The sequence below is a fragment of the Canis lupus genome, chromosome 29 (assembly GCF_048164855.1).
Source record: "Canis lupus baileyi chromosome 29, mCanLup2.hap1, whole genome shotgun sequence".
NCBI classification, from domain to species: domain Eukaryota; kingdom Metazoa; phylum Chordata; class Mammalia; order Carnivora; family Canidae; genus Canis; species Canis lupus.
Window position 1 is genome coordinate 35,332,353 of NC_132866.1, and position 25,479 is coordinate 35,357,831.

The 25,479-nt window shown below is 42.4% G+C and overlaps 1 protein-coding gene and 1 long non-coding RNA gene across 7 annotated transcripts in view; one reads left to right on the forward strand and one right to left on the reverse strand.

Annotated features, from left to right (window-relative positions):
• The window catches only part of HECTD2 (HECT domain E3 ubiquitin protein ligase 2), a 70,056-nt gene extending 61,681 nt beyond the window's left edge, over positions 1-8,375 (reverse strand). For 3 of the 6 annotated variants that reach the window (XR_012020882.1, XM_072806134.1, XM_072806136.1), the window contains exon 1: positions 8,212-8,374. Coding sequence is in view for 2 of the 6 variants with exons in the window: in XM_072806134.1 (XP_072662235.1) it covers positions 8,212-8,352 (141 nt within the window). In the remaining 4 variants the exon portion in view is untranslated. Of the gene's footprint in view, positions 1-7,907; positions 8,105-8,211 lie in introns of those variants that run through there. The other 3 variants (XR_012020884.1, XR_012020883.1, XM_072806135.1) reach the window with 2 other exon arrangements.
• A 579-nt stretch (positions 8,376-8,954) lies between these two features.
• Positions 8,955-14,735, forward strand: LOC140620600 (uncharacterized). The gene is made up of 3 exons (XR_012020341.1): positions 8,955-9,343; positions 12,012-12,232; positions 14,524-14,735. It is a non-coding gene; the product is annotated as an uncharacterized lncRNA (long non-coding RNA).
• The last annotated feature ends 10,744 nt before the right edge of the window (positions 14,736-25,479 follow it).

The following is a 25,479-nucleotide window of genomic DNA, read 5'->3' on the forward strand; positions in this document are numbered from 1 at the left end:
CATCTTCATATCATAAAAGTAGTTTCGACCTCATGGACCTCTGTAAGGATGTGGAAGACAACACTTTGAGGACTGCTACAATAGGGATAAACAATAATTAAAACTACAAATGAATTAAAGATATCTTGGGAGGACAAGAGGAGATCATCTAGATCTACACTGTCTAATATGCCATTTGCTAGAGGGGGCTATGCAGCACTTGTAATGTGCTAATCCAAACAGATATTTAGTAAGTGTAAAATACACAATTTTCAAAGGCTTTGTATGAAAAAAAAAAGAGGTAAAGTATATCAACCAGTGTCTATATTGATTAAATACTGAAATGATAAATTTCCAGATATGTTGGGCTAAATAAAATATATTATTAAAAGTAACTTTACCTCCTTTTTCATTCTTTTTGATGTAGCTATTAGAAAATTTTAAATTACATATGTGGTTCGCATTGTATTTCTCCTGGACAGAGCTCATCTAGACAGATGAAAACATATTTTCCTACATTAGATCCAATATAGCATACAAACTTAGGAAAAAGAAGAGAATTATTCTGATTCAGAATATCCCCACATAATTTTTGGAAGAAGGGATTTGCTGGAAAGGTAGTGAATTTAAATATGGTATAAAATACTCCACAGACAAAGCATAAGAGATCTCTAAATGAATAAAAACTGAGTTTCTTGCTTTGGTAATCTCTGATATGGATATAGGGACAATAGCAATCTATACTTTGGGGCATACCTCACCAAATTTATTTTTCAAGTTTAAAGATAAATATTTCAGCAACAGGTTAAGTACTCCTAATATAATGCATAATGCATGTATCATTCAGTATCAACGAATCCAGAGACTACCTATAATGCACAGAAAAAGTACAGAGAGTAGCTTCCTATGATACTGAGTGAAGGCTAGTGTGTCAAAAGACAGATGAAAAAAAAAGTACATTTATATGTTTTAAGTTAAAATAAAAAAATATTTAAGATAGTCTGCTTTACCAACTTTTTATAGAAACTGACCAAGTAGGGTCATATCAGATGAGAGGGCTCAATTATATTTAGTTTACAAAGGGGACTATTTTAGGCCCTGTTACCGGGTAAAGATACTTTTTCTTTTTTGTATGTTTTTTCACAGTTCCCTATTAGGGTGCTGGGTTATAAAATCAGAAGTGCTAACTTTGCTGGACAGCCTTCTATTAAGATGTGAAAAGTTAGCTATTTGCAAGGGGTGAACTTCCCTCTCAGACTAAGTAGCACCAGTCCAAGTGGAATTACTTTTCTTTAAGTGATATAAATCACCTCTTTCAAAGGAGACTAGGAAATAAGGATGTGGATTCTGAAACAAAATTTCCACACCAAGAAAGTTACAATGCAATTAATCTTACAAAGAACTGAAAACTTTATACAAAAGAAATGTTAGTCGGAAGCTCAGAAAATTCAGTGTTCACTCATCAAGAAGGCAAGGTGGCATGGGGGAGAGTCTATTCACTTATTTTACAACCTCGGAAAAGAAAAAAATTGCAGCAATAGATTATCATTATATAGTAAAATACTACTTTAAAAATGTATGATTTGATGCAATCACAATTCCTCAACCAATCTGCTGTTCTTTAATAAAAACATGTGGATCAAAACCAAGTTATTTTGAAATAGAGCTTTCTTTAATGACTAGGCTCAGACTTCCGACAGACTTTTCAATTCAGTTGAATTAGTAACATTTCAGTAATTTCTATGTTTAAAAGGCATATTCATTTACTATAATCATTCCCCAAAACATGTTTTTTGACTGCTTACCAAAATGTTACTAAGTTACAAATACCAACTTAGGAACAACTAGTTACTCATGTAAGGCTTACTAGTCTAACCTTTTTGCAATGCAAGAAGGAATCCTTCACCCACAGAGTAAACTTATATTAGAAACAAAACAAAACAAAAACAGTAGAAAAAGTAGGGAAATCAAAGCTTCCCAGAGTTTTCTCAGCTCCACCCACTTCCTTATTTGTCTTCTGTTGATCTTTCCCTACTCTTGTCTTCCTCAACTCAAACAAAAAATAAGCAAGTTAATTTCCAAACTCTATGCCAAAATAAGCTGCTACTCTGGCAACACTAGTTCTACCCTTTTGAAGCTATTTGTTTTCCTCTTCAAAAAGAAATGTATATGACCCCAGGCATACACCAGCCCCAAAGAGTTCAGAGAATGCATGATGTCCTCTAATTCAGTGTGTGTATGTGTGTGCGCGCCACAGTGGAAAAGGAAGATGGGGGTGGTACAGGGCTGGAGGCTTGATATAGAACAGTAGGAAGGAAAGTACCAAAGCCACAGGACAGAATTAGAAAGGGCTGGCTGGCTTACAAACAGATTTCCAGCTACAGAGGTTGGTTTGAAGATAACAATATCATCATCCAACATTTATTGAGTGCTCACTATGTCAAGTGCTCACTATGTCCTAAAAAATGCCTATGTATATTAATTTAATCTTCTCACTATGGTTCAGTATCTTACAGGGTACTCTTGGAGGTTCCCTGGTTCATAACTTACAATGACCACTTTTCTCCAATTGTTACATAGAGTCAAATTACTTGTGTCCTAACATCCTGAATTAGTTACAGTTGAGAGAATAAGCAGGCAACAACATAATGGCCATGCAGTTAAAAAAAATTGACAGATTTTACAACCCACTCAAAATTAGAGACACCCTGGATATGTATTAATATAGCTATCACCCTCCTTTTTGTGTCTTAAAACTCTGATTATTTTTCTTTAAAGAGATCGTTTTATTTTACATAGAAAATTCTTTCATTCATACCATTAAAACTGACACTATCAGATATCCTAGAACACACTTTCTCCTCCATAATAGTTCTATCTCTGGTAACAAAATTTTGAACAAACTTGTCACTGGACCACATCCTCTTCTCAAAAATAACAAATATTGCTTTAGGTGCAGGCTCTTTGAACCACATTGCCCTGACCATAGATACGGTATATAGAAAGAACATGGGTTTCTGAGTCAGAAACATATCCATTTTAAACCAAATTTTTCTCCTTACTAGCCATTTACCCTTCAGCAAGTAACAGGTAATCTCTGTGACTCTTGGATTCCTTTTCTGTGACATGAGAATAGCTTCCACACCATCACAGTGGTTGTGATTGTTTTTGATTGCAATCTAAGCAAGAGATATAGGGAAGATGCTTAGCATACAGTAGGTACTCAAATACTAGCTTGTATGTTACTTATATATATTTAACATATACATATAGGATGTATTTTTATAACATCTGTGGTTTATTAAATTGCCTAAAACACCTACGGCATCACAGCCTTCACTCTTTCCCGTCTCACCTCTTATTTAAAACACAATGGACAAAGGGCACAAGAGTCTTCATATATAAGATCGTTCCAGCTGAGTGAAGTAAGTCAATCGGAGAAGGACAAACATTATATGTTCTCATTCATTTGGGGAATATAAATAACAGTGAAAGGGAATATAAGGGAAGGGAGAAGAAATGTGTGGGAAATATCAAAAAGGGAGACAGAACATAAAGACTGCTAACTCTGGGAAACGAACTAGGGGTGGTGGAAGGGGAGGAGGGCGGGGGGTGGGGGTGAATGGGTGACGGGCACTGGGGGTTATTCTGTATGTTGGTAAATTGAACACCAATAAAAAATAAATTAAAAAAAAAAGATCGTTCCAAATGCCTACATGATCAGTGTTTATGTGAGTTCACACACACATATGTGTACTTGGAATGCTGTTGGCTGGATTGCCTTTTGATGTAAACATTTTTCTCTGAGAGAATTTGTCTGGAAACTATAGAATCTTTTTCCGTATCAATCTTCCTTCTTTTCTATTCTGTTCTCTAATAAGGTTCCACATCACATGGGCTCTTCCATCTCTTTCCATTATCACATGGCCACCACCTGAGTGGACGCACCTGTCACCTTGGGTACCAACTTCAAAGCTCAAAGCTCCTTCCTTTGTGCCCTTCCTCCTCCCCCTCCAGGCCAACTACCGCTAATCACTACTGTGGATTTCATTATGTCATTCCTTTATTTTAAGCAACTCCAGGGGCTTCCCAGTAACCACAGGAAAAAAAAAAAAAGTCCATACTTCTGTGCCTAGTGATCTGGCTCCAGCCCCCATGCAATCTTACTTACCTCCCACAAGTTCCCAGCACGCTTCCATTGGGCTCACTGTATTACTCCCTAATGCTTTTCCTTAAGCCTTGTTCATGTTGTTTTCCCCACTGGATCACTTACCCCACTTTCTTTTGTCCATCCAAATCCTATCATCCTCCAATGGCCAGCTGGCTTAAATAATTACCTTTACTTGAAGGCCTTTCTTCATAGTTCTGCACACAATGGTTTCCTTTCTCTGGTCTCCTAGAGTGCAAATTGTTTCTACAGCTCATTGTGACTTGCTTTCCTTTGTTATGCTTTCATGTGTTAGCCCTGCCTCCTCTGAGGCTGGAATTCTCTTAAACCATGTTTTTGTGTTTTCTGTAGCATCCAGTCCAAAGCTAAACATAACAGATGTTCAATAATGTTTTGGCTAGTGGCTTCACCAAGCCCATGTATACACACCTGACACAACGTATATGAACTTCTCATGCTCGCTACTTCCTATCAAATCCTCTCTGCAAACTTTATGCTTGCCTTCAAAACCTCCTCCTCCTCAGCTTCTGTTCCACCTCCTTGACAAGTCTTCTGACCTTCGTTGTGGGCAAACTTCCCTTTGAAATCCTAAATTGATTTTCTCCATTTTCCTTCACCTTCCTGACTTAATTAAATCTGGCTCTTGCTTGAACCCATTTCATTCCTTGCTAACCTATCCTGTGGAGAACCTCCTCCCTCTTCTTGTTCACCTGGTTTAAATGCTGAAGTAGACAAACTCATCCTCACTTGCCACTATTATTTCTTTTCTTTTTTAAAGATTTTATTTATTTATTTTATTTGAGAGAGAGAGCACGAGCCCTCGCTCATGCCAGGGGAGAGAGAGAGGGTGACAGAGAATCTTAAGCAGAGTCAGCACTGAATGTAGAGCCCCATGCAGGGCTCGAGCTCACAACCCTGAGCCGAAACCAAGAGTCGAACACTTAACCAACTGAGCCATCCAGCCACTATTATTTCTACTCTTCCTTTGACCATTTTCTTCTTCCTTATTCACCATTATTCCCCTAACTTTTGGATTATATCAGTAACTAATTTACAATATTCTCCTCCGCTCTCTCAACCTCAGTAGATTCAATGTTCATACCACCATCCCTTTGTAGCCAAGTCCTGCTTCCAATTCCTCAACTCTCTGGACTTGCATCACCTCTCCACAGCAACAAGGCCAAACCATGCACCCTGATGGTTTTCTGAGGTCTCTATCTTGAGCCTCTTGAGGATCTCTTAACTAGAACTGCTAGAACCACCATTTCTCTCCATTCCCCCACCTTTTTGATTTCTGATGTGCCTTTCACTTAATCCATACTTTTCACCAGTCCATTCAAATGTTGCTCCATAAACTAAGTAGACTTGAAGAAATGTAGTTAAAATACAGATTTCATAGAGCACTTAATTTAGTACATAAAGCATGAATTTTCAATCTTAGCTACATCTGAGAATTAAAAAGAAGTCTAAGCCCCATCCACAGAAATTCATTCAACTGGTTTGCAATAGAAACTGAGCAATGATGGCTCTAAAAGTTCCCGAGGTGGTTCCACTGTGCATCAAAGGCTGAAAACAGTTGCTCTGAGGTGAGACCTTCGAATCAGGAATCAGGATTTTAACGTGCCACCAGGGAAACTCTGGTCAGGTTTGAGAACATTTTGTTAGGCACTTCCCGGCTAGAATGGACTTCCCTCACACTAAAGTGGTCTTAGAATCAATCACTTTAGGGCTGCTTTTTCCAGCACCCTCAATCCCACCCTTGCACATTTCTTTATACTTCTAGGATATAGTCCCAGCTCTTCAAGCTTAATTTGGGTCATCGTAACCTGGCTTTCTTCTTATGCTAGGGAGCTGTCACTCTAAATTATTTCCAAACTCCCATAAAAATGTAATAGAATGATTTTTGGAAAAAGCCAATAATGTAGGGTCACATTAATTGAGTCATAAACTTAGTCTACATAGAACTGTTCACCTGGGGCAAAAAGAATCACTAAAGTGGCCCAAAGACAAAGTTACTGATGGTAATCAGGTTCCTAAGCAAACCTCCAGAAGCTTCATCTAATCCGCACCAGAGGCTGAAAAACAACCAAACAGGCCACAAACTGTCTTTTCCTGATCCTCCACACCAAGGCCTTCCAAGTCACCTGCTGCTGAACTCAGATATCATCCCAACTCTCCTGCCCTCTGGAGGGCTAAACACATATTTTCCATTCAAGGTTTTAAAAACTTAAAACTCTACTCTTGTTTAGCTAGTAGTAAAAATCCATAAACCTTTATTCATACTTCTGAAATCCTATAAGCTTTTAAAACTGAAAGGTTTTTATAACTCATATGGTGACAAAACATATACCTGACCTAAACTCGGACAATCCAACCTGATGTGAACTGATATGAAGCTATTAACACTTAAGCCTGCCTTTACCTCACTTAGTGTGAACACACACATACATTTCACTCCAGAGCTACTGACATGCTTGACTACAAAGAATTAGTTGGCCAGGACCTCACTGTGGATGTTATCTATAACATATGCATTGAATTGCCTTTCTAAACTCTGAAAAACTCTGGATTCCAAAACTCTAAACTCCAAGGGCTTCAGGAAACAGTCTGTAGACCTGGGTCCATATTGTGTCAATTTCTCCAAGTTTTTATTCCAAACCTTCAATTTTTCAGTTACACTGAGATAAATATGTTTTGGGAAGGGTGCTAACTTGAGGACCTAAACCATTTCATATAACTGTTTCTTATAAGCATATACGTTCATTGTTTTAAACAACTGATTTAGAATTTTTTGCATGTTCGGAATGTCCTGAATAAACTCTGAAAGCCTAGGGTACAAATGCAGGAACCAAGTCTGCAGAAGTTGGGTGACAAAGTCCTTTAACGCATTTCCCTAAGTGATTCTTTACCGCGCACAACTCCAATAGACCACTCGATTGCAGCTATATTTTAATACGTATGTCCTTTTATTATTGTCCACATCTTGCTAATTTAATAAGCAGAGCTTGTTCTAACAATTTCCAGTCCTTAGACATTTTTGAAAAACCTACAGAATCAAAACATTATTCCTAACACTTTAAAGAGTGAGCTATTTTAGTAACTTCTTAGTCATTTAAGAGGGAGGTTTCAAGAAATGAATTGCAAGTAGGAATAAAAAAAATGTATCATGTTCTCTAAACTTTTACTATTTTGTCAAGCACAGATGCATGACAAGTCATGGCCTTTAAATGTATGAAAGCAAACTTTCAAAAAGTATTTAAATGTTAAGTCAAATAAAAATCTCAAAAATCAGAGATTAATTTGTGTGTGTGTGCTCCAAAGTAACGAGAGTCATAACCACCAGTAAAAACAGGGAAGGGGGGGGGGGGGGTAGCTGTCCCATTACATCATCTGGCAATATGTAGTTTGAAGCCTCAGAGCCCTCTCCAAATAATCCTTAAGAAAATCCAGCTGGGAAATCATCCCTGTGAAGCTTAGATAACTTGAGTTTAAATAAAAGGTTAAAAAAGCTTCCCCGCCTTACGTCACATGTCTGTGCCTTATGAAAAATAAAACCATCACTGAGGCATCTACCTCCCACTATCCTGACAGCAACGGAAAGGTCACAATTAAGTGGAAACTCGTCGCACAGCCTGTTCAATCAGAGGGGGGAAGGGAAGGAAAGGCGAAGAGATTCCAGGGGGAAAATCTCTGCGCCCCAAAGGCAGGCGGGCACCTCCGCGGAAAACCCACTGTCCCCTGCCCGACACATTGTCCTCACCCAACAGATGTGATCACGTCGACCCCGGGGCGCTGGTCACTTCCTTAGAGAAAGTGCCCCCTCCCAGGCAATAACCGCGAACAGGCAGCCGACGCCCCCCCCCCCCAACATTTCCCAGTTTTCGTGGAAGGTGCAGCTCGAGAAGCGCCGGCGGCTGTCCACGAGGCACACCCCGCGCCAGCCGGCGGGGACCGCTCGGAGCATCTCCGCCGTCGGGCCTCGGGTCGCCGGGCGCCCGCGCCCCCGCCCCCGCCCCCTTCCGACGCCAGCCGTCGGGGCGCCCGCGGCCCCCGCCCGCACCTACCGCCGCAGCCGCTCCGGCGCCCGCCGACACGATGGGCGGCAGCTTCTCGCGCTCCGGCTCCCTTCCCTTCCTGTCCTCCGGGGCGGCCGCCGCCAGCTCGGGCGGCGCGGCGGGCGAGGGCACCCGGCCCGCTTCACTCATGTCGGGCCGGGCGGCGGGAGCGCGAGGCGGCGGCGGCGGCGGCGGCGGCGGCCGGGCTGCTGTGGGGCTGGCGCTGCTGCCGCCGCGGCCGCGAGAGGGCTCTGGGCCGCCGCTCCCAACCGCCGCCGCCGCCGCCGCCGCGCCGCCCCCGCGCCGCGCCCGCGCCCGCGCCCGCGCCCGGCCCCGCGCGCGCGCCCGGATGCCCCGCCCTGCCGCCGCCCCCGCCCGCCGCGGCCGCCGCCCCCGCCCCGCCCCGCCCCGCGCTCCCGGGCCGCGGGTCCCGCCGCCCGCCGCTGCCTGCCGGGCCGCCCCCGAGGGCTGGGACCCGGGGCCCTGCGGCCGACGCCGGCGGCCATGTTGCTCGCCGCCTGCCGCCGACCCGGCCAGCAGGCCGTGCGCCGGGGGGTCTGCACGCGGGACGAGGCGAGGCCCGCCGAGGGTGGCGCCGGGAGCGAGAGCGCGCGGGTGGCGGGGTTAGCGCGGGGCGGCCGCGGCCTGGGCCCCGGGACGGCGGGCGTGGGCCGGCGGCCTTGCCCCCCCGCGGCCGCAGAGCCGCGCGCCTTGGGGTCACGACCCGGCCCCGGCCCCGCCCCGCCCCCGCCCCCGCGAGCGCCCGGGAGCCTGCGCATCCTCGGGCGACTGCCTTTCCTTCCTTAGCCCACCGATTCTTTCCAGATGCCCTGAGAGCCTCCACCTACGGAAGAAGGATCTGGGGGCGGGGGGAAGTGAGACGTCGTGGGCTCCACCTTCTCCGCCACCGGGCTGGACGGCCAGGCCACACTTTCCATTCCTGTTCCTTCGTCCCCCCTTCGGCTGCCAAGTCCGCCTCTCCCTTCCCGTCCCCACGCGCCTACATCTCGCTCTCTCCCTGCATCGCTTTCCTGCCTCCTATCCCTGCTTTGTTCCTTTCCTTTTATAAGTTACAGATGGACAGACTCAAATTCCGCTGCTGCTCAGTCTCCTATTCCTTAATGTCAGAACATTAATATGGGTAAGAACTTTCAAACTGAAGAGGAAAGCTTTTAATCATAACATGAACACCTCCCCCTCCCCGCCCGCCAAGCCACACAGACGATTTCCTTTCCTTGCTGGTCTCCACCGCCCCCCTCCTTTCCCTTTTCTCTGTCTACTGGAGCCGCGGAGACACCTGCAGATCTAAGAGGAGGGAGAGTGAGAATGCGCTGTGTCGCCTATTAAAAATAGGCAATTTCTCGACATTCAAGTCTTCAGGTTTTTAGGCTTTGTTATTTTATTTGAGCTTGAGTGAATTTCAGATCGAGGATACCCAGATCCAAATGTGAGAACAGCCGGGTGGCGCAGCGGTTTGGCGCCGCCTGCAGCCCGGGGTGTGATCCTGGAGTCCGAGATCGAGTCCCACGTCGGGCTCCCTGCGTAGAGTCGGCTTCTCCCTCTGTCTTTGTCTCTGCCCCCCCCCCTTTCTCTCTCTCTCTCTCTCTCTCTTTCATGAATAAATAGATAAAATCCAAAAAAAAAAGAACCAAAAATATATCTGAAACAAAGCCAAAGATGATGTTTGAATTACCTGTTGTTTTACATAATTCAGAATTATTAGCATAACTAAGTACTAAAGTGCATCGTTGGATGAGGTTGCATCTTTTTCAAACCCAGAATTTGTAGCAAGCACATCTGAAGCAACCAGTGGAATGAATATAGCAGTTAGTACTGAGTTAATTTCTTTTTTTTTTTTTTAAGATTATTTATTTGTTCATGAGAGACAGAAAGAGAGGTAGAGACACAGGCAGAGGGAGAAGCAGGCTCCTCACAGGGAGCCCGATGTGGGACTCATCCCAGAACTCCAGGGCCAATCACGCCCTGAGCCAAAGACAGATGCTCAACCCCTGAGCCACCCAGGCGTCGGCGTCCCTATTCAGTTAATTTCTAAGTTATAAATTCTGACTCATTTATTGAAAGGCTTTCTAGTTTTAATATAGTTGCTGTCGTCACCTGTTTAAATATTAATTAGTTAAAAATATGGAGTGAGTGCCATATAGTCAGGAAAAAGTATTTATGTGCCAAATAGCCTTGGAGGGAAATGATGTATACAGACATTACTTTGAAACATTCTTCTATTTTTCTTGAATTCTCTTTCAGGATTTTCTTTCCTTCTTAAACCTCTGAAATACTCATCCTATAGAGAGGAACATGCAATCACATCCTACTTTTAGCAGGTCAGCTTGCTGATCTTTTGCTATGGCAACAACTCAAATGTTGTTTTAGAAAGAGAAGCCTTTATTTTAACTATAATTCAATATATTCTGGGCTGCCAAGCTAGGTTGGTAGAACAAATACTGGGGGGAGGGGCAGAAGTATTCTCCTTCTTACTGTTTTCAACTAGATTGAGTAATTTGTGATAAAAATGCTTGGATGAGAAACCACTTAAAGTACATGCCTTATGCTTTCTCTTTTCCTGTGTAAGACTAAATAAAAGTGTGTCTGTACATGTAGTCACATTCAGTAGAACAAAATGCCTAAATATTGGCAAAACAAGGCAAGTCAGAAATTTTAATTTCTGCTACTGCATTAGTATGGATAATCCATTTCTAAACAAGTCCACTGATTAATTCACCTGTGAGTTATGTTCCAAAAATCATATTTTGCTGATGTTTTCTTTTACTTCCTACTAAATACTTTGTCCTGTAGGCACCACTCCATCCTTCTTTAATGCACATGAACTCCAGGGTGGGGGTTGGAGTCCAGATGGAGCTGCTAGAACACTGCAGAATGATAGCCCGTGGGGAACTAATGGGCTTGAGAGGCACATTCCCAACCACCACCAATGTGCCTCCAGGCCCCACAAGGCTTGTAGAGCAGGACGTGCTGAGAGCTCCAGCCGTTCTGTGCAAAGGTGCAGAGATGCTTTTCAGCTATGTAAGTGTCAGCCAGAAGTGCAACAGTGATGGCTTCCGAGTATAAACTCATTAGCCTTCGGAAGACTGGCAGTGAAGCTGGAGAAACATTTCACCTTCCTGAATCCAGGTGGAAAACCAAGCTCATTAATTATACCTATGCAGAATAGGAGTTTGAGGGGGGGGGGGGGGAGATAGGTCAGAGAATTGGTCATTTCCATGGGAGAAAAGGAAGAAAAGGAAGGACCAAATTACAAGGTAATGGAAAGTCTAATTATAGACAACATTCTATTATAATTACATAGAATAATACTAATCTAGTGAATAATAGCAAAGTTTTGGCAGGTCATTTACGAGTGACTTATAGCTATGAAATAGTAAGCTTGTTTTGTTAAAGAAAATGTCCTTTCACATTTCAACTGACTGTTATCCTAAAGTAGTAGTAAACTTGGAAAAAGACACGATTTTAGCCATGTTGGCATTGTTAAAAACATTGTTAGAACGCTTCCTTAGGTTTAATGACTATGGCTTTTAAAAATTACTATTTAAAAAATAGGGATCCCTGGGTGGCGCAGCGGTTTGGCGCCTGCCTTTGGCCCAGGGCGCGATCCTGGAGACCCGGGATCGAATCCCACATCGGGCTCCCGGTGCATGGAGCCTGCTTCTCCCTCTGCCTGTGTCTCTGCCTCTCTCTCTCTCTCTGTGTGACTGTCATAAATAAATAAAAAAATATTATTAAAAAAATATAAAAATAAAAATAAAAAATAGCTTTTCCGCTCTTTCCCCGAGCAGCCTGAGGTGACCTCTGAAAATGGTTTGCTACTCACTGGACCCAGAATACCCTACAAAATTCTGCAAATCGAGAGGTTCAGATCTTTGTGTTCACTTTAAGAACACGCTTGAAGCTGCCGTGGCCATCAAGGGTATGCATTTCTGAAAAGCCACCAAGTATCTGAAAGATGTCACTTTGCAGAAGCAGTGTGTGCCGTTCCGTTGCTACAATGGTGGAGTTGGTAAGTGTGTGCAGGCCAAACAGTGGGGCTGGACACAGGGTCAGTGGCCCAAGAAGAGTGTGAATTTTTACTGCACATGCTTAAAAATGCAGAGAGTAATACTGAACTTAAGGATTTAGATGTAGGGATCCCTGGGTGGCGCAGCGGTTTAGTGCCTGCCTTTGGCCCAGGGTGTGATCCTGGAGACCCGGGATCGAGTCCCACGTCGGGCTCCCGGTGCATGGAGCCTGCTTCTCCCTCTGCCTGTGTCTCTGCCTCTCTCTCTCTCTGTATGACTATCATAAATAAATAAAGAATTAAAAAAAAAAAGGATTTAGATGTAGATTCTCTGGTCATTGAGCACATCCATGTGAACAAAGCCCCCAAGATGCGACATAGAACTTACAGAGCTCATGGCCGGATTAACCCATATATGAGCTCTCCCTGCCACATCGAGATGATTCTGACTGAAAAAGAGCAGATTGTTCCTAAACCAGAAGAGGAGGTTTCACAGAAGAAAAAGATATTCCAGAAGAAACTGAAGAAAAAAACCTTATGGCCCGGGGGTAAATTCTGCATAGAATAAATGCAAATAAAAACAAAAAAAATAGCTTTTCTTTATTACATAAACAATACATTGTCATTACAGAAAAAGATAGAAAATACAAATTAGCAAAATGAAAAAAATAAACTCTGGATCCTACCCAGGTTCAGATAATTGCCAAGATCTTCATCTGTATCTTCACAAAATCTTCTATCTACACACACACACACACACTGTTTCTTGATTTGTTTTTATAAAAACAGAAGATGCTAAAATGCTGTTTTGAATCTGTGCAACTTATTCTTTAGAATACCCCCAGGATGACTTTTTTAAAAAATTGCACAACGTTATGTAGAGGCAAAACTGAAGAATGGAGTGGATAATTACCAAGCTTTGAATTCTGAATCAGATCGCTATTGAATCTGTTCTTTCTCTCTGGATTCTCATGGCCATTGACCTACGCGGGCCTTCAGCATCTCTAACCCAAATTATTTCCTTAGCTTGCCAGTTGGTCTTGCCTTCAGTGTTTTACCTGCTCCAATTCCTATAAGAATAACCTTTTCAAAAATACACAACTTCTTGTCAGTCTTTTGTTTAAAAAATACTTAGTGATCTTTCAAGGCAAAACTTTGAAACCCCTTATTTAGCTTTTACCTGAATTCTTTATAAAGAAGGCATTTTCTTAATTAGAATCAATTGTTTCTTTCTTTCTGCTCCAAGAGCATATTGTACACACTTTTTGATTTTTTAATTAATTTTTAAATTTTTAAATTTAAATTCAATTAACCAACATATAATACATCATTAGTTTCAGAGGTAGTGTTCAATAATTCATCAGTTGTGTATAACACCCAGTGCTCATCACATCACGTGCCCTACTAACACACTTCCATTTATACACCTATTACTTTACATCTTAGCTTTTTCTTCCCCCAGTAGGTCATGGCATAAAGAGGAAAGGGCATGTCTCATTACTCCTTGAATCCCTACATTCAGCACACTCTCTGGAGTGTGCTGTTAAGAAGGCACTTGATATGCTCAGAATAAATGAAATAAGATATTTTCTTACTATGGCTTGTAAAGGTTCTGAAGACAGTTTCCAAAGAGGAATTACAAAAATGCTCTGAGTGATGGGCTGCACTCATTCAGATAATTTGGTCTGGTATCGCTTCTTAAAAGTCTTGATCTTCTAGAGCAGTGCCATCTGATAAAACTTCCTGCAATGGTGAAAGTGTTCTATATCTGTACTGTCCTATGCAATAGCCACTAGCCACATGTGGCTATTGTGACTGAGGAACTGAATTGTTAATTTTAGTTACTTTATTATTTTTTTAAAATATTTTATTTATTTATTCATGAGAGACAGAGAGAGAGGCAGAGACAGAAGCAGGCTCCTCGCAGGGAGTCCGATTGGGACTGGATCCCAGGTCTCCAGAGTCATGCCCTAGGCTGAAGGCGGCGCTAAACCACTGAGCCACCTGAGCTGCCCTAGTTATTTTTGAGTAGTCAATGTAACTAGTGGTGACCTTAGTGCACAGCAGTGCTCTAGAGTCACATCTCAACTCTTCAGAAGTCTTCTTGAAGTACCCCCAAATTAGTGGCATCTTTATTAATGAGCTTTATTGCATCTTAACCTCATTCTTTAGAAGATATGCAAGCAAATCTTCCCCAAATAATGAAGGCAGATCTAAAAGAGTTCTGATAACAAGCTTAACAGCCTCAATAATTTCTTCCTTTTTTAAGTTCTTTTTTTATTCTGTTTTCATAGGAGTTTACACTTATGGGTGAAGCAAACATCTTGTCTTAGCCCAGTGCAACGTAGAAGAAAGTATTAATGGCAGTAAAATAAAAATGTCTCCATGTGTTTTTAAGTTGGTTTTGGATGTCTTTTTAAAATATTTCCAAAGAAACATCAATGTATCAATACACACACACATATATGGGTGTATATGCCTAGATACCTCAATATAGGTACACAAATGTTGCTTTTAAGTCTTAACCCCAATTTTATATTTGTTTTCTACTCATGTGAGACAAAAACAACAATAAAACAATGGCACAACAAAAACATCTCATGCATGATGCACTCATTTCAAATTTTCATGAATCTAAGTTAAAAGAAACTTTGTCGGGGCACCTTGCTGGCTCAGTTGGAAGAGCATGCAACTCTTGATCTTGGTAGTCATGAGTTTGAGCCCCATGTAGGGTGTAGAGATTATTTAAATAAAACTTAAAAAAATATTTATTTTCTTGAGAGAAAGAGTGTGTGTGAGAGAGAGGGAGAGGGAGAAGTAGATTTCCTGCTGAGCAGGTAGCCAACACGAGGTTTGATCCTGGAATTCTGGGATCATGACTGAGCCTAAGGTAGACGCTTAACCGACTGAGCCACCCAGGTGCCCCTAAATAAATAAAACTTTAAAAGTAAATTACAAATAAAAAAATTGTATGTTCTAAGGTTGCTGAAGATATCAAAACAAGTCAAAATGGCAAATGTTGCTCTTCATTCTTTGGCTTTATCTTGCTAACAGAACCCTGATTCAATTGAGATGGCACGATGTCCAGTTAAAGGTGGTTGCTTTTCTGGACTTCCTTGTAGCTAGCTACACATGGCAAAGTGACAATTCTAGCCAATGAGGTGTAAGCTGAGTATTTTAGGCAAACTTTTGCTACTTTGTTTTTTTCTTAAAGATATTATTTATTTATTACTGAGAGACACAGAGAGGCAGAGACATAGACAGAGGGAGAAGCAGGCTCCCTGCAGAGAGCCCGATGTGGGACTTGATCCCAGGATCCTGGTATCATGCTCTGAGCCAAAGGCAGATGCTGAAGCACTGAGCCACCCAGGTGTCCCTGAAAACACAATCCTAATCAAGTAAACTGTGTCATCTTAATTTTAAGAATAATACTTTGGAAATTACAATAACCTTTGTACAAGCATTAACATTTCCCTTCAGAGTTAGAAAAGATGCCTCTGTGTTTCAACTCAAGGTATTGGAGAGAGTAAAATTATGAGTTTTAGAGCATTGGCTTTTAGTTCTGGTTCTTCCAATTTTTAGCTAATTATGTGGTGTTGGCAAAATCACTCCATCTTTGAGTTAATTTCCTTATCCTTGCATGGATATTGTGAAGCAAAATGAGAAAACTATACAAAATGGTTTGTGAATTGCGATGCATTTAAAAAATATTATTTATTTATTTATTTATTTATTTATTTATTTATTTATTTGAGAGAAAGAGAGAGAGACAGCATAAGTGAGGGGAGGGGTAGATGGAGAGGGGGGAAACAGACTCCCAGCTTAGCACAGAGCACGACATGGGGCTCAATGCAGGACTCAATGTGGGGCTCAGTGTGCGGTTTGATCCTAGGACCCAGAGATCATGACCTGAGCTGAAGTCAGACATTTAACTGACTAAGCCACCCAGGCACCCTGTGAATTGTGATGCATTTTAATAAATCTAATTTGATGACTACTTACTGGGTACCAGAGTCTGTGCTAAGAACTTTCCAAGGATTGGTTGATGTATTCTTCTCAGGAATCTTACTTTTAATATTGTTATATAGAGTAGGGACTGTTGACCTTAAAAGTTAAACAGCAGGAGTGCCTGGGTGGCTCAGTTGGTTAATCACTCGACTCTTAATTTCAGCTCAGATCTTGACCTCAGGTCATGATTTCAAGCCTCATGTTGTGCTCCATGCTGGGTGTGGAGCCTTCTTAAAAAAAAAAAAAAAAAAAAAAAAGTAAAACACCAGATGAGTTTATTTGGAAATAGCAGAGGAATTGCAACTCAGGACATGCAAGCTATGGGAAAACAAGCAAGTCTGGAGATCAAAGGAGAGCATCTTTATAGACAAAAGGAAGAAGTTGGGAACGGCTGCTTTAAACTGAAGTCCATTGGAGGAAATGGACAGTTCAGGTTAATGATGGTTTCTCACTGACTGAGCTTATTGCTGGGCAAGGAGAACTTCTTTCTACCTCCTAATGTTTTCTGAAGAAAAGAGACCAAAACAATATTAGAAAGTTTTCTATAAAATTGCAACATGCACTGCTTTTTTAAAAACACCGGTTGGTTGACTGATAAAGGGACAGTGTGTGCATGAGAGCAGGGTGGGAGGGGGTGGTAAGGCAGAGAGAGAATCTCATCTCAGACTCTGCAATGAGTGTGAAGCCCCACAACCTGAGCATCTCACAGCCCTGAGATCGTGACCTGAGTTAAAATCAAGAGTTGGAGGCTTAACTCTTTGAGCCACCCAGGCACCCTGCAACATGCACTTTTAAAAGACCTCCACTCAATTAAATAAGATAATCTTTTTCTTTTTAAGATTTTATTTATTTATTCATGAGAGACACACTGAGAGAGGCAGAGACACAAGCAGAGGGAGAAGCAGGCTCCATGCAGGGAGCCCGGTGTGGGACTCAATCCCAGGACACAATCTGAGCCAAAGGCAGATGCTCAACCACTGAGCCACTCAGGTGTCCCATAAGATAATCTTATATGATTCTAAGAACCTTATCTGTGGCTTGGGTGAAATCTTCCTATTTGGCAGCAGAGGTCACCAAATGACTGATTGCTTGAGGCAGAAATTCTGCTGGTCAGTATGGTAGGCAGAATTTCTGAAATGATCCTCAAAGATGTCCTGCCCTACGATCCAGCTCCCATGAATGTGATGACATCTCTCTCGTGTGTTTCGGGACACAGCTGACCTTACGATAGGGTGATTATTGGGGATCCCTGGGTGGCTCAGCGGTTTGGCGCCTGCCTTCGGCCCAGGATGTGATCCTGGAGTCCCAGGATCGGGCTCCCTGTATAGAGCCTGCTTCTCCCTCTGCCTTTGTCTCTGCCTCTCTCTCTCTCTCTCTCTCTCTGTGTCTCTCATGAATAAAAAAAAAAAAAAAAAAAAAAAGATAAGGCAATTATTCAGGTGGATCTCCTCTAATCACATGGGTCTTGAAAAGTGGTGTGCTTTTCCTGGCTGGCAGCGGAAATCAGAAAGATTCAAAGTGTGAGAGGGACTTCATGTGCCACAATAGCTTTGACGATGAGGGAGGCCTAAGAGGGAATGTAAGTGGCCTTGAGGAGCCGAGAGGCCTCAGTGACTGCCAGCCAGGCAGCAGGACCTCAGTCTTATAACTCAAGTAACTGGATTCTACCAACAGCTTGAATGAGCTTCTAAGTGGATTCTTCCCGGAGCTTCCACGACACGAGCCAGCTGGCCAACAGTTTGACCCCAGCCTTGTGAGACCCTAAGCAGAGAACCCACCCAAGTCTCCTAGACTTCTGACCTATAGAACTGTAAGATCATAAATGGGTGTTATCATAGCAGCCAAGTTTGTGGCAATTTTTTACATTGTAATAGAAAACTGATATGGTCAAGAAAAATGCAAGCAGAATATTTAAGGTAGAAGGGACCTCAGAATGCTTTTAGGCCACTGGTTTCCTAGACAAAGAGGGTCTCTAGACACAGGAAACTGTGCAACTACAAGCAGTTTCCAACTTGAAAAAGCCTACATTAAGTCATGCATTTATTATTAAATACTGCCACACAGATTTACTTGATCTTGGTAACCACCAAGTTTCTCTGTTTTCAGCCCTACTGAAATAGAAGTTATTCCCATTATGCTCAATATTAAGAACAGAACCTAGGACAAATAAATGATAAATAAATAATAAAACATTTCAGTTAGAATTATATCAAGTCTGTATTATAACCACAATTATTCAATTGTTGCCAATTATATTTTTAATTCATTAGAAAGATAATAATAAACTTGCTTGTGTAGAAATGCAGTTAGATTGGTCAAATCATTCAAACCACAGGCTTGTTGGGCAGGGGATAGTAATAAATGGACATTAGTTATTAATTTGTCTAAAAAAACAACTATTATTTTTGTCCATATCCCACCCTTAAAGATGCAGATGAGGGAAGTAGTTAGGCTAAATTAGTATGTAACTGTTAGCTAAACCATGGCACCAGTTCTAAATGTTTATGATAGAAAATTTTCTAATCAAACAAGAATCAATCCAAGTTTAAAACTAGTAAGTGCTGCTGCTCGATCAGTTGTGTGAAAAGAAAGTGGAAATAGACTGAAAGAAAGAGTAGGCTTTAAAAAAATAATAAATAGAAAAATTTAAAAAGCAGGCTTTAGAGTCACAGTGAAACACTCATTTCCATTCGGTTTCATGAAACAAAATTTACAGAACACCTACTATACATAAGGTATCGGTAGACACTCTTTGGATTATGAGGATGCAGAAACCTGCCTTGACCCTACAGGTGTAACAGCCCTGGAGGGGAGCAAAGAGGCACATACCCACATAAATGCATACAGGTAGAATGTCTGTGGGGCTGTTGGGAATAAATAAAGGACTATGGGAGCTAACAGGGTGGAGAGCTTCCCTGCGGCTGGAAGGGCTGGAAAGGCTTCATGGAGGTGTCCTCTGGCACCATGACGATGGTCATTGAGTGGTTTCCTCCAAAGTTTATTACATTATATAGAGGAAATGTCTCATTAGAAACTTGCCCCTTGAATGCTTGTCCTGTCAAGGGCCTGAAATGTGAACAGAAGGAAAACCAGCTGTGGAATTGCTGTTCCTCAGAAATAGATACACTGAAACTATTTAGATGGAGAATTGTGCTCTATCCCCTCAACATACACCCCACAGATGTAATTCCCATGTCCTGTAGATTTTCCTTAAGTGAAGTGATGCTTGACTTCACTTGGGATGAATGTGGAGGATCAAGCTTTTTTTTTTTTTAAGATTTTATTTATTTTTTATTAATGAGAGATACAGAGAGAGAGAGGCAGAGACACAGGCAGAGAGAGAGGCAGAGAGAGAGAAGCAGGCTCCATGCAGGGAGCCCGATGCAGGACTCCATCCCGGGTCCCCAGGATCACGCCCTGGGCTGAAGGCAGGCGCCAAACTGCTGAGCCACCCAGGTGTCCCAGGATCAAGCATTTTTAAATATGAAAAGATGGAGCACCAATGTTTCAGATCCCTGTTTCATGTCTGAGAGGAACAAGGAGCATTTAATCGCATTTGTAGTGACTGGTTTCTTCTCTCTAGGCCAGGGACTTAATTCCTAGATGTCTTGACACTCAGGCACTTAGCCTCTATTTCAAGTGTTCTTTTTACATTTGTGGAATGTTTGCTTAAACTGAGGTACAGAATTTATCAAAAGGCATGGCAAAAACAAAACAAAACAAAACAAAACAAAACAAAACAAAACAACAAAAAAGCAAAAACCAAAGAACATCTGAAAAAGGATACATTTTTTTCAAGCTATTCATCCGGAACTATAGCAGTGGTGTTCAGTAATCTTGACTACATTGCCCTCTAGTGGTGTCAAGTACAGTAAACATTTCCTTTCAGGTAGTCTTAACATTTATTGAGCATCTACTGTATAGCGCTGAGACAGCTTCTGAGAATAGTGAGATGTTAAGAGCTGGTTCTTACTCTTGCTGATTTCTTGGCCCAGCAGTTGAGGCATTAACTACAGCACAGTGTAGGAACTACAGCAGAAGTATGTACAAAGATCTATGAGCATGCAGAAGAAAAAATAATTAATTCTCCCTACGTGTGTCTGGAAGGGATTTTCCAGACACTTGAGAAGCATCTTGAAAAATGCATAGTTTTCCAGCAGTGTGTGTGTGTGTGTGTGTTGCTTTTATGATTGAAGGAGCAGTCTGAATAAAGGAAGCAAGTCCTTCATTATTAAAAAACACAGTGTGTTCCGGTGATGGCTAGGGGCCTTCCATGTGAGATTCAAATGTGTTTCAGCCTGATAATATAATCCTGCCTCCCCATGTGGTACACACAAAGCACTTCATAAAGTTCCTGCAGGTTTTATATTGGAAAGATAGGGACAAACTACTTAAATAGGCCTTTATATCATAGCCAAGAATTTGTTCTACCATGATTCTATCTATTATGATTATATATGTATGTATTTTACATAATAATATGTAAATGATTGTGTTCTTAATAATAATCCAGGCTACTTTATAAAACATGCTATGGTTCTCACCCTCCCCTTCTTGGGTGTATGTATAATACTTTGTTTTACCATCCCTTTTAAAATTCCTGTTCCTTAATTTGTGGGATAAAAACAGACCTTGAAAAATACATTTATTTAACTATCAGACTCCAGTGGTTTGTGGGTTTGCTGACCTGCTCTGTGGGCTTCTTCTCCTTTGGCTGTGCAAAAAATGCAGCACCTTCCTGGCTTCTGGGTGTGCATCCAGTCAACACTAGCATAGATTCATGGGCCATCCCCAGCTTAGCCACCACTGGGCTGCATGCCTTAGGCAATTTCTCCTGGTGCCCGCCATTCCCTCCCCTTTTGTCAGATCTGTGGAATGGGATGAGCAGAATAGGTATGACTAAGGTAATACAATCTATGACACAAGATACTTTCCTCTACAAAAGCAAGATCCTGTAGAGAAGCAAACATGGGTTCTGAAGGCAGATAGATTGGGTCCAATCCTGGCTCTCTTGCTTATTAGCTATGTGATGCTGGCACATGTTTTGGCCTTTCTGAGCTGTAGTTTCCTCCTCTATGAAATGGAGATATTAGTTTCTACCTCCAGGATTGCAGGAGGGATTAACAAGAATGTGTGAAAAGTATGCAGCACAGAGAAAATGATCAGTGAAGATTTGTTCTCTTCCTAACTCCCTTTATTCATTGGAACAAGTGTAAGCTGTTCCAAACTTCCACATAAATATGAGCACAGTAGAACAACACTTTTTGTGTATTGCATTTTGTCAAAACTACCTAACATTTAAAAAGGGCCTTGCCATTTGAAACTCAATCTCCTTTGCCTCACTTCATTGGATTGGCAGCCAACCCTGTGAAGCACAGCATTGTAACATCTCTTGCCCATCATTTATTGAAGGTCTACTCTATGCCAAATAAAACGCTGGGATGAAAGCATCCATTGCTACCCTGCAGAGGCCCTTTAGTCAGGTGCAAGGAGGCAGATGAGAAAATCAGCTACAATTCAGCTTAGTAAGGGCTGTGGGTGATCTGGGTGGGGGTGCTAAATGAGCCCAGAGGAAGGGCATCTAATTTAAGCTGGTGTTTGGATTGAAGTGGGCTCTCCACTTGAAGTGAATCAGGAAGGATAATAGTTTCTCCTGTGGGAAATGAAAGGAAGTATGCATGGGGGATGGGTGGGTGGGTAGGAAGATGGGGGAGGGGACAGAAAGTGGTGAAGATGGAGAGAGAGGACTTTTCCAGAAAGAGAAAGCACAGATTATTGAGGCTAGAAGAACAAAATCCATATTTGTGATCAAATGAACCTTCTAGATCATTGTATTTTGGTCATCTATTTATGTGCCTGGTGAATGTGATATGGTGAAATGAATGGGTTTTGTAGCCCAGGTAACTGAAGCTTCTCGGAAAAACAGGTTCCTGTACCTGAAATAACTCCTCCACGGGCTAGTTGACGCCAGATCAAAGCTGTTAGTTACACCGCAGTGTCTCTAATCCTAGTCAGAGTAGCAATAAATTATTCACGAAATCATGGTGCCAGTACTATTTCATATACATGAATATTCGTGTGATGTATTTTTTCCTCAAAGAAACTCCTGGATTTTCTAGACTACAACAACCACCTTAAAAAGAAGGAAAATTTTCTTAGCCAACAACATGATTTATTCACTCTGTGCATTCCACCCCTGTACCCCAGCTACTCACCGAATGTGGACATCTTGGATTCACTCCTCATCTTGCTGAGTTAAAAAAAATCAGAATGCCAATAGTGAGCTAAGGAGCACACGCAGCAGCATGGTGAGCAGGCTTCCAAGCCGTGATGGTGAAGGAGTTGTGTTTCGAGAGGCACAGCAGATATTTTTCCCCCCTCCCTAACTTGTGCAGGGATGAATTCACTTCTCCTGCCTTGTTTCTTGGCATGAACCCCCACCCCCCGCCATTAGCATTTTTAGAAGTCCTTTTTCTGGGTGAACGTTTGGTGTGTAGAACTTTTCCTCCAAGGATAATTTTAGCACTGAAAATGCATCAAATTATTTCAAATCCTGGCAAGTTTCAAAATATGAGTGGGTGACTTCGGAAGGATCTATTTTCAAGAAATAACAATGGTGTCAGCACAATCCAAGAGACTTGGAAAAGAATTTATACACACACACACACACACACACACACTCCTTCACCTCCCAGAAATTGAAATTGATTTAACACTTTGAGATTATGTTACTTGAGTGTTTCTTCTAAATGCCAAGGAATAGATTTATTTTGATATTAGAGACAAACATTTTTAACCCACAGAGAAGAGGACAGACAGTTTGGGCTTCTCAGGTATTATAACAGAATTATCATTGCAAATGCAACCACCTCCCCGCCCCCAGCATACTACCCCTCTGTCTTTCCTGGGGCTTTCCTTCCGGGAACCCTCAAATCAATACAGCAATTAAGGTAGAAGTTCAGGGTATATACTACTCATCCTGTAGGTTTCAGAATATATATTTGCTGCCAGGGCAAAATGAAACACCCAAAATGAACAAGTAACTACACATTTGCACATGTAATTATTCATATTTGATTGCATTCCTTATTCCTTTTAATTTCTCCTACTTCCCAAGTTTAAAGAAAGAAATACAAGATGTATTTTTCTAGGTAAAATATCCCTCCCAGGTGCGCTGCCATTGTCCTTGGTAGCAGGTGAATAGACTTGGAGTGATTGCTCTATTTTTGTATATTTCTATGGAGCCCAAACCAATAAAAGAGCTCAAAGTAATAGTTCTGTGCACTTACATAAGGAAAACTAACCTACTGATATATACCAGTTTAGCTTAGAGAATTTTTCTTTCTAAAAGACAGGAGAAAGTCAATTATATTTTAAAATTTGAGAATTTGTATATCTTTTCTTTGGCCTTGCTTCCTGATGTATACATAACAATTAAATAAAAATTACCCATACACCCACAGCACAGAGATGGCGATTGCTAACAGGTGCACACATCCTCTGCATGTGGATATATGTTGTATGAGCAAAACATACCCCATGTACTCCATCAGGAGGGCCACAATGAGGTGGTCACCAGGCCAGGGGTGCAAATTTGCCGAGGCGTTGCATGTCGGGGCACTTGGCTGGGGTTGGAGCACCACTGGATGTTCTACACTCCACAGCACCTATGGCTTTGCAGTAGGATCAAAAAGAAGCAAATGAAAGTATCTTGGAAGTAGGAAGAGAAGCCTCTTTCTCCTCCAGTCCCTCCAATGTCCTGTGCTGATGATGTGTAACACTGTGCTTGCTACAACAGAAGAAAATGCCTAGAAGGTCCATCTAAATGATCATAGAGCTGTGCAGTGCAGAGGTCCCTGGGGGGCCTCAAAGAACACACACATCTGCCACGGGGAGAGCCAGGCTTCAGCTGTCCATCACGACAGAGGGCATCGTTGGTTGAGGCAGCACCAGCAAAGTAAAAAGACTGCCATTTTTCTTTTGTTTCTGACTCTGGAAGATCCAGAAGCAGGCAGAAAAGGAGTAGAAGAGCATGGAAAAACGGTAGACGCCAGCAGGTCCCTGAGCCACGAGTCAAGCTGAGTTGATGGGGAGGGGAAAGAGTGAGGGCAAAGGAGAAGCTTTTAGGTTTGTGTTTGGGTTGGACTGGACTTTTTTTTTTTTCTTTATTTATTTATGATAGTCACAGAGAGAGAGAGAGAGAGAGAGAGAGAGAGAGCGGCAGAGACACAGGCAGAGGGAGAAGCAGGCTCCATGCACCGGGAGCCCGATGTGGGATTTGATCCCAGGTCTCCAGGATCGCGCCCTGGGCCAAAGGCAGGCGCCAAACCACTGCGTCACCCAGGGATCCCCGGACTGGACTTTTTAATGTTTGGAAGTGAGATTTGCTCTTACAACCCAAAGTTTCCAGAAACCTGTTGGTCAAGGACCAGGAGAGGAGAGTTATATAACCTGGCAGAAGGCAAGAACCTGGAGGAAAACCAGGTACTATGTATCCTTCATCAAGTTCAGGTGGTTAACAGAGAGTATAGAACTCCTGTGCACTATGATTATTGTCTAATAACAATGCTGTTCAGAGACATTAAGTTACCAGCCTGTGGAGGCTGCTTTTAGGCAACAGGCTTGAGCAATGGAAACCTGATCAAGGCTAAAGGGGTCACAGCGACCAAGACACCACGGAGCTTAATGCAAACAGGTTCATGAAGCAACCCACCTCAAAATAGCCATAGGCCCTAACTGACCAATTACACCCAGGCACAGTTCCTAAGATTACCAAAAAGGGAGAACTCCATACCTTCCCCATACTCCCTCACTCGTCCAGGAACTGTGGCCTCTCACCACCCCTTCTCACCACAGACATTCTCTCCTTTGCCATCCTGCTCACCACTCCCTTGCGGGTGTATTCAATAAATTTCTTTCTCTTTTGCTCTGCCTTGGGTGAGTCCTTTCACTGCCCTAGCCTCCGGCCCCCATCCCAAGCTCACAGGCCCAGTGCCACCTCATCGTAGCCCCTTTGCCCACTTGAAATAGCAAGGGTTGAGGTGGGCATTTTCAAAAGTGGTAGATTTCAAAGAAAACACAGGTGGGGGCACTGCAGGCAGACAGGAATGTGAAGTCTTGGGGACACTGGACCAGCATGGCCTGGAACTAAGAGGGGATTGTGTGCTGGGAAGAGGGGCCAATTAGGTAGAGCCAGGAGGTTGAGATCTGGGAAGGGGAGTCTGATCCGCCTATTCCCAGTA